General features: G+C 34.2%; 1 protein-coding gene across 6 annotated transcripts in view; it reads left to right on the forward strand.

Moving 5' to 3' along the window:
* Positions 1 to 14,172, forward strand: part of LOC133198003 (phosphatidylinositol 4-phosphate 5-kinase type-1 alpha-like) — a 44,626-nt gene that overhangs the window by 13,333 nt on the left and 17,121 nt on the right. For 5 of the 6 annotated variants that reach the window (XM_061334153.1, XM_061334154.1, XM_061334156.1 and 2 more), the window contains exons 5-13: positions 37 to 154; positions 1,292 to 1,444; positions 4,079 to 4,138; positions 4,837 to 5,076; positions 5,340 to 5,414; positions 6,195 to 6,324; positions 12,120 to 12,246; positions 13,322 to 13,454; positions 13,931 to 14,018. In XM_061334153.1, the coding sequence (XP_061190137.1) occupies positions 37 to 154; positions 1,292 to 1,444; positions 4,079 to 4,138; positions 4,837 to 5,076; positions 5,340 to 5,414; positions 6,195 to 6,324; positions 12,120 to 12,246; positions 13,322 to 13,454; positions 13,931 to 14,018 (1,124 nt within the window). The remainder of the gene's footprint in view (positions 1 to 36; positions 155 to 1,291; positions 1,445 to 4,078; positions 4,139 to 4,836; positions 5,077 to 5,339; positions 5,415 to 6,194; positions 6,325 to 12,119; positions 12,247 to 13,321; positions 13,455 to 13,930; positions 14,019 to 14,172) is intronic. The other variant, XM_061334155.1, reaches the window with a different exon arrangement.

Raw genomic sequence — 14,172 nt, forward strand, 5'->3', positions numbered from 1 at the left:
TATATCTTAATGCTTTTATTTACTTTCCTGTTTCAGAGAGGGAAGTAACCTGACCCCGGCTCATCACTGTAGTGACTTTCGTTTTAAGACCTATGCTCCCATTGCGTTTCGCTATTTTCGGGAATTATTCTCTATCCAAACAGATGATTTTCTGGTAAGTTTGAGGGGATGACTGAGCTGAGGCACATTCAGTTTCTTTGAATAAGTACTGTGTAATCATTTTTTATTTGACATGTTTGAGGGGGTTAATGTTCATGGAAAAAAACAATTTAAATGGTTCGTTTTGACCTTATTTCATGGTGAGTCCACTTCATGGGTAAAGGTTGATCCACAAAATCCTCGAACATTTGTCCCCTCTGAACAATGGTGATTCCACAGTAACCTTTTTTGACCATGTTGACTGAGTTAAATTAATTTAGAATTAGCCAGGTTGTAATATACAAGTAAATACAAGTTTCTGGCATTATTTAAAATATTTGACTGTCTAATTTAGTGTCGTTCAAATATTTGCCTCATTGAGTGCAATTAAAATATTTGCCGCATTTAGTGCCTTTAAAATATTTGCCACGTGTGCTTTTGATATGGCAGGAAAAAAAATTTGGTTCAGTGACTTAGCACTTGTGAAATTTAAAGTAAGTCAAGTAATTTGTTCAATGGACCAGTAAATTTTAAGTTAAGCTAGTCTTGTCAGTTAGAACTCTGAAACAAAGAGCAATTTGCCTAGTAACATTGAATCTTGAGCTGACTGACCAGCCAAAATCAAAAATTATTTCTAACTTTGCTATATCTGGCCTTCTATGTATCTTCAGGACTTTCAAAATATGCTGGTACCTGGGACTTTCCCCCGGCTGAAATTATGATTGTACCGACCATAATATTTGATGGAGAAAAATTTGATAACGTATTTAATTAAAATTGCTTCCTCAAGGTACCTTTTATTTTTGTAAAAGACTGCCTGTTTCTAATCTTTATGAAAGCCCTGATCACCCCTTGGGTTTTGTGAATCCTAGAATAAAAGCAATTATGTCCTTCCTCAATTAATATCATTCAATGAATGCAGTCAATGTATAGTTATTTTTGAGGAGTACAGCCAAACTTTGTTATCTCAAACACAATGAGGCTGAGACAGAACTTTGAGATATCTGAAAGTAAAAGATATTGAGGTTCAAATACATAAAGAAAGAGTGCTTGGGACTTCAAACACACTTTGAGAAGTCTATGGTGTTTGAGACATCATTGTTCAAATTAATAAAGTTTGACTGTATTTTGATTTAAAATATTGATATTTTAGCTTTCGCTGTGTGACCAACCAATGAAAGAGCTGTCCAACCCTGGTGCGAGTGGCAGCATCTTCTACTTAAGTGAAGATGATGAATTCATCATAAAAACAGTACAACACAAAGAGGCAGACTTTTTGCAGAAACTACTGCCTGGCTACTACATGGTAAGAGACAGCCAATCATAATCAGCAGTTTTGAATTTATCAGCCAATGAAATCCTTGCTTTGTAACACACTGAGTCACTAGAGAGTGTAAACAAAACCTAGAGAGTGTAAACAAAACCAAATTTTCAATTCATTCCATGCAATTAAAACATTACACCACATTGCAACAGTTTTCATTTCAGGACCAATTAAATGAAATTTTGTCAATACTGTAATCCAGCTTTTATTCGCATGCTAGAAATATCTGCAAGTTTCATGGCCTTCTTTTCCTCAATGACTATTTATCACAGCGAACCATTTATTTGTGACTTTATGTAGAATGTTTCTTAATGGCGTAAATTAAAGTCATGGATAGAATTCAAACTGACGAATCCAGAATAAAAGTGTCACGAATATTAGTTGGTTTCACAGTTACTGTATTAGTCTGATCAACAGATAGCTCCAGATTACACTTGCGTTCAAAAAAATTAATTTTTTTTGTTTCTGTGTTTTGTACTTGGTCAATAATGGGATCCACATGATTCGTGTGTCATTGGTGAGAACTGAATCATTGTACACTGTTATCTCTGGTATTTTGGTGGTGTGTACAAATTCTAACTAAGAATAAATACATCAGCGGATACTTTTGAAAAAGACCTTATAAAAAGACCTGAGGGAAACATCTCACACTACTATTATAAATTAGTGTTGGATAACATTTTTAAGATGTATACTGTAAACCAACTTTTATTTGTGCGAGTTTTGCGACCTTTTACTTGCAAATATTTCTCACCATGAACTATTAATTTATTTCATTGTGTATTTATGAATACTAATTCCTCGGTCTCAAAAAATTAATTGTCATGAATGGATTTCAAACTGACAAATTGAGAATAATAGTCATTGTGAATAACAGTTGGTTTACATCATACAGTTATTTAGATGAATGGTCAAGATAGGCCATATCTTTGCAGATAAGCAAGAAAAAAAAAATTAATTTAAAAGTTGTATAAAATGAATTCGCTTATGTATTTATTCAGTAAACATATTGTGACAGTGTTGTTGATACCAGTGCTCAACTAAACCAACTAAACCAGAACACACATGCTGTACCTGTTATTCTCAATAGAACTTTATCTGATATTAGGAGACTGTTTAATGGACATGGCTTTTCATTCTTCCTACTTTACAGTACTTTCAGTACTTTGATTTTTACTGCACTGTCATTATTTATATCGCAAACTCAAAGTTGTCTGTAGACATAGTTGACTCCATAACTCTTATTCATCAATGATCAAGAAATAGGCTTTCTACATTTCTCTCCCTTTCTCTCTCTCATTCACAAATATTTGGAATGGTTTAGTTAAATATATTTCTCTGTTTTTATGTGTTTTTGAATTTTTCATAATTTTCAAAAGTCATGGGGCAGAGGGTTGTAGAAATCATTTTTAAACTACACGAAGGCAACTTGATAATGATTTCTACACTTCTTTTAGCCATTGCACAGGAGTTATGATTACTCTGAAACGTCTTATATTAAAACTTCTTTAAATACTGTTGACGTAAATTGAAAAAAAAATTGCTGTGGCATGGGTGACTCTTTGTAATGCTACTTGTACATACTATGTGTATGATATTTTGGGAAAAAGTTCTAATTTTTGATGTACATTGGAAATAAGTAAATCATAAAAGATAATGGTTTTAAGATAAATGCAGATTTTTGTCATTTCTGATTACATCCCCCTTTGTAATACTTTCCTATATGTAGAGAAATTAAGTTTGAGGGTTTTTTTTCTGACAAAATATGTAAAGTTTTTGATCCAGATGATAAGATGATTCTAGCCATGATCCAGAAAATAGATTCTAAATTTGATCAGGACATTAAATCAAAATTCTTGCTTTATTGTTGTGCAGACAATAGTCAGTTTCTAGTTTTGTTCAAGACAAAAGCTACATTCTAGCTTTGATCAAAACAATAGTCACATTCTAGCTTTGATCCAAACAAAAGTCAGATTCTAGCTTTAATCTGGACAGTAGTCAGATTCTAGTCTTGATCCAGACACTAGTCACATTCTAACTTTGATCCAGACACTAGTCAGATTCAAGCTTTGATTAAGACAATAGTCATATTCTAGCCTTAATCCAAACAATTGTCAGATTCAAGCTTTGATCCAGACAATAGTTGGATTCCTTATTTGATCCAGACAGTGCTTTGGTCAGATTCTAGCATGTATAATTTCCTTTTATGATGGCTCAAAGTCCTCCAGTGTCCTTTCCTTTCCCCCTACAGTGAATGACCCCTTAAAAAGATTCCTGCAGTTATTTGATGTATAAAGTACCTGCTTTCCTTGGACATGTTGAACAGACCCAGTTTTACTATAAAAATAATCCTGCATTTGGTTGTTGCAGAAAATAACAAGTACCTAAGACCGATGTGTGTCAGGTGTTGTGAGGATTTCAATTTTTTGGCAATAATTATAACTAAAGGTAATGAAAGATATTAATTTACATTGAAAGGAGATACCTGCATTTGAGCAAGGTGTGCATCTGTGAGTTGTTTAATGTTGCAGTCAGCAGCTATGAAAATGCATTCTAAATACTTTGAGGTATATTGTAAGTAAATGCTGTAATACCCTTGTCTTGATTTTTTTTCAGAATTTGAACCAAAATCCTAGAACATTGCTTCCGAAATTCTATGGATTCTATTGCTACCAGGTAAGGTATACAATGCACAATGAAAGTAACAAAACAAAGCACAAATAAATAAACAAAGAAACAAATGAACTAGCAAAAAAAAAAAGCCTGGGGGATAGATGGAGTACATAAATCCCTCCTGGTCAGATTGCTTGAATGGGTTACAGGTTACCTAAACAAACATAGTAAATAAAAAGAAATTTCAAATGTATGTGTATTTTCTTACAATAATTTACGCTTTCTTCACTTGCGTCATTTTCAGAAAAGGATAGTAAAAATAAATGAGAAGGTAACACTAGTTACATGTATTAACTTGTGTTACTTGTTTCAAGTTCATACAGTCAAACCTCATTATCTCGAACTCAGTGGGACCAAGAAAAAACTTCGAGATATCTGAGGATTCGAGATATCCAGGGTAAAATATTTAAAGAATAAGGGTCTGGGACTTTCAAATCACTTCGACATATCCATGATATTCGAGATATCAGTATTAGAGATACCGAAGTTAAACTGTATTTCATTTGATTTCTTGGATTCATTCAAGGAGTGTTTGTGGCATCCCAAATTTTTGTGTTTCTTGATGGAATCAATTTGGAATGACATTTATCCCTGAAAGGAGACAACAGCAATATTTACAAAAAGAATGAAAAGTTTTATTTATACACACACTTGAATATTTTAGTTGCCGACATATAACAAAAAATGATTTTTTTTTCCAGTGTGGAGGCAAAAATATTCGATTTGTTGTCATGAATAATCTTCTACCTTCTTCCGTCAAACTACATGAGAAGTATGATTTGAAAGGAAGTACATATAAACGAAAAGCCTCAAAAGCTGAGAGAAAAAAGTCCAGTCCAACATTAAAAGACCTGGATTTCCTGAACAATAATCCAGAGGGAATCCTGCTGGAGAAGGATAAATATGATGCTCTCATTAAAACCATACAAAGAGATTGCAGGGTAAGCCAGAATATTGAGTTTGTCAAGTTTAAGGTGCAGTACTAACAGGCCTTTGATTATTTCATTTCTGAAATCTTTTTTTTTTTTTAAATTTGCTTGCTTGTCAACATTGAATTATTAAACAAGTATGAAATGGAGCACAATTGACCTGCATGTTGACAAGAATTTGACAAAAAAAATAGATGTGAAAGAAATAAGTTCATTAACAAATCATTATTTTGATCAAACTTTTAAATTATTCAATACTTTTTTTTTTTATGCAGGTGCTAGAAAGTTTCAAGATCATGGACTACAGCATGTTGCTTGGCATTTACAACATAGATATTGCAGCTCAGGAGGTAATGTAGATTCTTGGGTCAGCTTTGTTTATTTATAGATTTTTATGAAGTCAGCTGATTTTTGTGGGTCAGCTGAGTTCTGTAGGTCAGCTGTGTGTTGTAGGACAGCAGAGTTTTAGCAGGTCAGCAGAGTTTTTTATTTACATGTAGGTCAGCTTAGTTTGGAAGCTAAGAGTTTTGTTCATCAGCTGAGCTTAGGTCACAAGATTGAGCTCTGGTGATCAGCATCTGTCTGTGTCTGTTAATTTCAATTTGTGTTGTCCATTGTTTGTATTATGTTTTTCTCATTTTCAACTTCTTCTGTACCACTGAGTCAATTTCAACCAAACTTTTCACAAGGTTTTGGAAGTCAACTTTTTCAGACTTTGTCTGGAAATCTGAGTGTCAGGTTGACATGAAACAAACAGACCAGAATTGCTGTTGACAAGTTTTGGAATAATATTGAAATGAATAATAAAAGAATGGGAATTTAAAAAGAAAAATGCATTTATCAATATGGTAAAGGGGGAAAAAACTGTATGATTTCATATTCACTCTACATGTACTTTCAATCAAATCTTGAATTTAACAAATAGGTCATAACTTATGTTAGAGGTTCATAATCATAAAAGATATCGAGAGAATGCACAAATTAAACCATCCACAACAAGCTGACATAGAGAAAAAGATGAATTTTTATCCAACTGTATACAGCATTAAAAATGATCTTAATATTTATTGAATTGACATAAGAATTAAATTACTTCTTTATTGACAAAACAATGCTTCATTTTATTATAGAGGAAGAAACAGAGGCCGTCATTCAGCACGGCAGCTAATCCTGATGTGTCGGCAATGTCCGACTACCCCCTCCAAACAACCCTATCGCCAGACCAGGGACAAGAATCAGGTGGTCGCACGTCTCGAGCAGGTCTGCTTACTAACAAAACTCACCAGGATGTTTATAAAACTCTTCACTGGCTAATTTTGTAGACCATTGTTTCTCAATTCTAAGGATCAAGGGGTCGAGACCTAGTGTTCAGAGTACACAGAATGACACATAAATTGTAGAAATTAATTATAAAAATATTGAAGGAAGAGTAGATGGAAGATTTTTTTAATGCACTTTTGGATCAAGTTAAAATTTTTGGCTTTTTTGCAATTTTAAAATATCATCATTTGGAGATCATGTAAAATTATTATGAATGAACTGAAAACTGCAGAAAATTTTTATAAGCTAAAAAAATGAGTGAGATACATGTAACCATAAATGATTTTGTATCTGTGAAGAATATTCATTTGTTTATTTTGGCAAATTTGTAAGGTCATTCAAGCTGTGAAGAGGGTTTGGATTTATTTTACAGACGTGCATTTTATGTTCAATCAATCTTCAAATATATTTCAAAATAAAGTTAACATATCGTATAACATATATTTATATAATATATAATTAACATTTTTAACAAGCACAACAAATATTACTAGTGCTTTATTTATTAATAACTTTGGTGACAGGTATACTAGCAGTGTGGATTTAATGATATTATTTATCCGGATATAAATGGATTGGGCTTTTTTATGGTGTGAGCTTTTTCTATGATAAAAATACTGAAACTCTATCAGAAAGAAAAAATATCTGAGAAAAGCACTTGATGAGAATTATAACATGCTGTACTGATTATTGTTAAGGTCAAGATTACATTTTTAGCTCACCTCAACGAAGTTGGGGGAGCTTATGTAATACCCTCGGCGTCGGCGTCCAAGGTTAAGGTTTTTGGAGCAGTTTTCTTTTCAAGTACTTCTGTGGCCTATATTAGTCAGAGATGCATGGAGGATGCTTCTAGTGTGTTTCATTGTACCAGTCAAGGTTTCAGATGCTGCAATTTCAGCTAAAGAATAACCAGGTTAATGTTTTTGGAGCAGGTTGAAGTTTTTGGAGCAGGTTAAAGATTTTGGAGCAGGTCTCATTTCCAAGTAACTATAAGCCCTATATTGACCAAACTTGCATGGATGATACATTTAAGGATGCACACTACTGAACATGCTTCGGATGCTGGATCTGACCTACATTTTCCGGATGAGTGACTAGGTTAAGGTTTTTGGAGTAGATCTCATTTCCAAGTAACTATAAGCCCTATATCGACCAAACTTGCATGGATGATACATCTAAGGATGCACACTACTTGACTTGCTTTGGATGCTGGATCTGACCTATATTTTACGGATGAGTGACCAGGTTAAGGTTTTTGGAGCAGATCTCATTTCCAAGTAACTAAAAGCCCTATATTGACCAAACTTGCATGGATGATACATTTAAGGATGTACACTACTGGACTTGCTTCAGATGCTGGATCTGACCTATATTTTATGGATGAGTAACCAGGTTAAAGTTTTTGGAGCAGATCTCATTTCCAAGTAACTATAAGCCCTATATTGACTAAACTTGCATGGATGATACATCTAAGGATGCACACTACTGGACTTGTTTCCAGCTTCGGAAGCTGGATCTGACCTACAGACCCTGAAACGTGCTACTACCCCACACGCACGCTGCACGAACGGTACACGCTCGCTACACGGTTTGCACGAAACGCTGCACGGTTTACACGAAACGCTACACGGTTTACACGAAACGCTTTGCACGAAAGGCTGCACGGTTTACACGAAAGCCTGCACGAAACGCTTTGTACACGTTTCTCACACGCTTTGTACACGATTCTCGCACGCTTTGGCCTCGATCTGGATTTTCTATTCGGAATCTCTCGGACTTTATTTAAATTATTACGGATTAATCAAAGATTAGTTAAGAATTGCAATCATTCAGTTTAAGATTAAAACTCGCTACACCAGTACTATATTAACAGGTAAAATACTCAATCTTCGGTTGTAATTAATTAATACAGATGTAGTTATCATTGAGTATGTGCCCTCTCGGTGAAATGCTTATCATCGTCTATGTAGAAACCTTTTTAAATAGACTCTAAATTACGCACTGAAAAAAATTATTATATTTGTAATTCATAATCTTTTATAGCATCCAATGTTTTTACAATTAGCCTATAGTTTGATATTAAAAAGTCGTTTCATTACTGACAAATAAACTCAGTTATTGATTTGAAAAAAATAAATGATTAAATTGCGTATGGTTTTTGAAAGCGAATTGATTTTCTTTTCTTTCTTTTTCAATTTTTGATTGATTTATTCATTTTTTGATTTATAAAAAAAAAAATATATATTCATTGGATTAGTTTAGGTTCTGTTTATAATTTGAAAAAGTGACATGTACACTACATTGTGCAGGAAGGGGGGGGGGGGGGGGGGGGTAGATTACCGAGATCTTGCTGTTGTATCTTCGAATCTGTACACGGCTAAATATAACGGGCACTTGTTTCAGTTAGTATAACATTGGGGGAAATATTATTATAGAAACAGGTGCCCATTCTAAGAAAATAAAAGGATATCCAGAGGGACCAGATACATGTAATTCATTAAATGCACTTTATTCAGAATGATAAATATTCGTTCTCGTTCTCGTTTGAGGCATCGTGTTTATCAAATAAAAACAATATATCCACCACCTTGTAAAATCCTTGATTTCAAACCCCGTCTAGACAATTAAAAAAAAGTAATCAAAAGTCACGGCTTTTAGCAATACATTCAATACACATGTATGTACATGTCCTATGTCCTATAAACTAAAAATTATGCTCTGTAATTGCGTGATTAATAAAACAACTAATAATTACACTGTACTCAAGATTTATTTCTATATATTTTTTTTATTCGCTAATACACTGGCAAATTAATTCACTGTTTACAGACAATCGGATAAATTTAAGAAATAAAATCCACGGACCGTATTTATTTGTACCCATTAAATACTAATAAAACGATTTAATTTCACTAATCAAAATCAATCGTTATTGTCCCGTGTCATCTTAGCTATGATTGACAAGAGATAATAACAGAACAAGTTTTCAGTTCCCGGCACGAGGTGCCCGTGATCGCTGTTGTGAATGACCTTGATCACTGTCGTAAGAAGAGTGTTGGAACGTGTAAAGAAGATTCTAGTATATTTTTAAGGGATGCATATAGCAATAGATTTCTTTAAAAACAAAATTATGTATAAAACACTTAACAACAAAAGCTCAGTTTGTGTTTTCATTTGAACACCCCCCCCCCCCGGAAATAATTTACCCTGTATTTGCCGAAGCATGTGAATTATAATTCATTTATGTGACAATTATTAACCAATTGTATGCATAAAAAGACTATAAATGATTCTTCGTTTCAACATTATTTGTAACACAATCTTGTGATATAAGAAAATTATGTTCGTTTATAAAGAAAATGAATTAACTGTGCTCCCCGGCCTAGAATTCCCATACTTCACATTTATAGCAACGCACTAAATTTTGTATTTTATTTTTCACGCCTGCCTTATCTATCTATTATTTTGTATTAATCACCAATAGGTTCCTGTAATCTTTATATACCATAATTGTAAAATGGTGAAGAGATTCAAATGAATGAATGAAAAGGACAAGACCGGGTTCTTGGTGAATTTTCTTTTTTTAAAAAATGTTTAGTATTGCCCCCTTTAAAAAATGTATTGAATCAAATACCTCTAAATTGATGTACATATAATTAATTACTTTGAACATATTTTATGTCCATCTTTATTTTTTTAAAAAAGGAAGAAAAACAAACAAATATGTAATACATTACCGAGTAATTTTATTTAATTTGTTGTTTCCGTATTTTTATTTTATACCACCGGTAATATATGCGAATAATATTACTTACAAACAACACAGAATGACATGTTGATCCATCAATATCCATATTTAAAATAAAATGACTTCCGAATGAATCCTACACGTTTTTCACACGATTCTTGCACGAAAGTCGCACGTTTCTCACACGGTTCTTACACGAAAGTCGCACGTTTCTCACACGCTTCTCGCACGCTCGCTACACGGTTTGCACGAAACGCTTTGGAGCTTACACGAAACGCTGCACGGTTTACACGAAACGCTACACGGTTTGCACGAAACGCTGCACGGTTTACACGAAACGAAAAGCGCACGAAAGTCACACGCTTTTTTGGGGTAGTAGCACGTTTCAGGGTCTGTATATTTTCCGGATGAGTGACCAGGTTAAAGTTTTTGAAGCAGATGTCATATCCAAGTAACTATAAACCCTATATTGACCAAACTTGCATGGATGATACATCTAAGGATGCACACTACTTGACTTGCTTTGGATGCTGGATCTGACCTATATTTTACGGATGAGTGACCAGGTTAAAGTTTTTGGAGCAGATCTCATTTCCAAGTAACTAAAAGCCCTATATTGACCAAACTTGCATGGATGATACATTTAAGGATGTACACTACTGGACTTGCTTCAGATGCTGGATCTGACCTATATTTTATGGATGAGTAACCAGGTTAAAGTTTTTGGAGCAGATCTCATTTCCAAGTAACTATAAGCCCTATACAGTGCAGGGAACTAATTTTGTTACATAAACCAGCATCAGCATAAGCATTAGTAGCATCAGGATCGGGCTAGCATCAGCATTAATAAAACAGCATTACCGGGATCAGCATCAGCAAGCAAAGGATAAAACCAGCATTGACCTACATAAAATCAGCATTATCCTACTAGCATCAGAAAATCAATGAGTTTTAATTCAGTAAAAAATTAAAAAAGAAAGAAAGAATGTTGGTTAAAGTATTCAAATTGTTGATACATAGTGAGATATTATGATCAAATAATTGTAAAAGGCACTTTTATTGCTTTAAACGGCAATGCTGAAATTCATTATCTATTTCCGGTAGCATGATGCTACTTCCGGTAGCATTGACCTAATTATAAAACAGCATCAGGATAAGGATAACTAGCATTAAATCAGCAAGCAAAGGAAGCATTCAAATCAGCAAGCAAAGGAAGCATTCAAATCAGCATTGATGCTGTATCAAAATTAGTTTCCTGCACTGTATTGACTAAACTTGCATGGATGATACATCTAAGGATGCACACTACTGGACTTGTTTCCAGCTTCGGAAGCTGGATCTGACCTATATTTTCCGGATGAGTGACCAGGTTAAAGTTTTTGAAGCAGATGTCATATCCAAGTAACTATAAACCCTATATTGACCAAACTTGCATGGATGATACATCTTAGGATTCACACTACTGGACTTGCTTCAGATGCTGGATCTGACCTATATTTTCCGGATGAGTGACCAGATTAAAGTTTTTGTAGCAGATCTCATTTCCAAGTAACTATAAGGCCTATCTGAACCAAACTTGCATGGATGATGCATCAAGGGACGAACAATCTCAAAACTTGCTTCGGATGCTGAATTTGACTTACATTTTCTGAATGAGTGTCTAGTTTTAAGTTTTCAGATAAGTCCATTCCCAAGTAACTGCAAGCCCTATCAGACCAAAATTGCATAAATGTTGCATCTAGGGATGCACACTCCTAGATTATTAGTTTAGTGTGGGACTTTGCCTTACTTAAAGACAACATTCGTTGAGGTGAGCTCTGTAATCTCTGATTACCTATGTTTATAAGATAAAATTCAACAATGATAATTTTAAGGTAACATCTAATGACCATGTTTATTAAATAAGATACTGTTATTATTTATTTAGGAATTCAAATCATATTTTATTAAATGAAATACATTTATGTCATGAATGTTTATTTTGTAGGTTTAGCTCCACAGAGAACTAAATCCATAAAGACCCGAGTCGCCCAATACACAACTCCAATGGAGTCCATCACAGCTAAATCAACAGAGTCAGATGAGGAAGATCAAGAGGAGGATGAAGAAATTCCGTAAGGCCACAGCCCTTTCTTTGTGGGCACATGCTGCCACAACCCTTTCCTTATGGGTAAATGCTCTTTGTGGGCATACACTGCAACAACCCTTTCTTTGTGGGCAGATGCTCATTGTGGGTATATGCTGCCACAACCCTTTATTTGTGGACCGTTGCTCTTTGTGGGCATATGCTGCACAACCCTTTCTTTGTTGGCAGATGCCCATTGTGGGCATATGCTGCCACAACCCTTTCTTTGTTGGCAGATGCTCATTGTGAGCATATGCTTCCCCGACCCTTTCTTTGGGCGCAGATGCTCTTTGAGGGCATATGCTGCTACAACCCTTTCTTTGTGAGCAGATTTTCATTATGAGCATATGCTGCCATGACCCTTTCTTTGTGAGCAGATGCTCTATGAGGGCAGATGCTGCCACAACCCTTTCTTTTTGGGCAGATGCGCTTTGAGGGCAGAAGCTGGTGCAACCCTTTCTTTGTGGGCAGATGCTAGTGCTGTGCAATATTACTGATTAACTGTTTAATCCCCATTTGGTTGTTCACTGCTGTGCGGGTTCAATATTCTGAAAATTTTACTGAAAGAGTTACTTATCCTTGTTCAAGTAAAATGTGGCTGCAAACAATGTGAAATTGATTAGAAACGAAAAGAGAAAAGCTGCTACATAAAACCACTTGAAGTTAGAGCTCTATGCAACTTTTGAAACTATTAAATATTCTTGTGGCACAACAAACTCAGCTAGCTTTTTTTTTTTGATTTAATAAAAAATATATTAAATTTGGGCAAATGCTATACTTGATAAAAAAAAAAAAATTCAGTTAAGTAGATAACCTAATTTAAAAATTCTGTCCCTTTTTAGTATAATTAAACTCTGAAATTTTGAATGATATGACTTACTAAGAGATTGCTGTCCAGCATTAACTGAGCAGTATTTTACAATAGTATAGTGTTGTAGTTGAACTGAAATGTCTCTTTCCTTTATCAGAGAGCTAAGAAATTAAAGGTTGATGGGTTTTTTTGGCTTACCGTAAATTCAGAGCTTTCAGTAAAGAAAAACAAATGAACTTGCATTTTTTTAAAGGCCTGGAGGCATTCCTGCCAAGAACAGCAAAGGGGAGCGACTCATGCTTTACCTGGGAGTGATTGATATACTACAGAGCTACCGACTAAAGAAAAAGATTGAGCATACCATGAAATCTATTGTTATTGATGCAGTAAGTAAAATTCAGCTTGAAGATGAACATGATTTGTATGTGATATTTCTCTGATAAGAGAGTAAACACAGTGACTGTATGAAAGGGGAAGACTTTAATTTGATATTTCCCTGAATAATGAGTTAATACAGCAACTGTAAAGGTTTGAGTTTTTTGCTTTCCTACCCCCTTGGCAGCTTATTGAGGGTGTTTGAATTTGTGAAAATGGAGAAGTTTGTCTTCAATGTGTATCTGATAATCTTTTAACACACATTTATAGCATATTAATTTCGTCAATGTGATACTATTTACATGATTAAAAGTGCAAAATAATGAAAATTTACTCAATAAATTTTTGTTCCTCCTATGCAGTTTGCTAGGCTTTGTGGGAAATGTGTTAATTTTCATAATTTTTTCACCCATATTCTCTTTTTGAAACCCTGGCACAGTGTTTTGTGAAAATAAAATTCATACTTTCTGTTTCAACTGTTTAATAGGACAGTATATCAGTCCACAGACCAAGTTACTACTCCCATAGATTCCAAGATTTTATGTCAACAAAAGTCTTCAGAAAAATTCCAACTCGTAAGTACATTTAAGATAAATCTATTCAGTTAAAATAATTATTGCTTGATTGCTAATTAATTTTAGTAGCTGCACTTTATTTAGCTCTTTTACATCTCTATCAACCAAAACATTCTAGGAATAAGAGAGTGTTGTGTTTTTTAAGGTATCTTTT

Source organism: Saccostrea echinata, unplaced genomic scaffold (genome assembly GCF_033153115.1).
Source record: "Saccostrea echinata isolate AGI-Se365-2 ecotype Australia unplaced genomic scaffold, CSIRO_AGI_Sech_v1 ptg000032l, whole genome shotgun sequence".
NCBI lineage: Eukaryota > Metazoa > Mollusca > Bivalvia > Ostreida > Ostreidae > Saccostrea > Saccostrea echinata.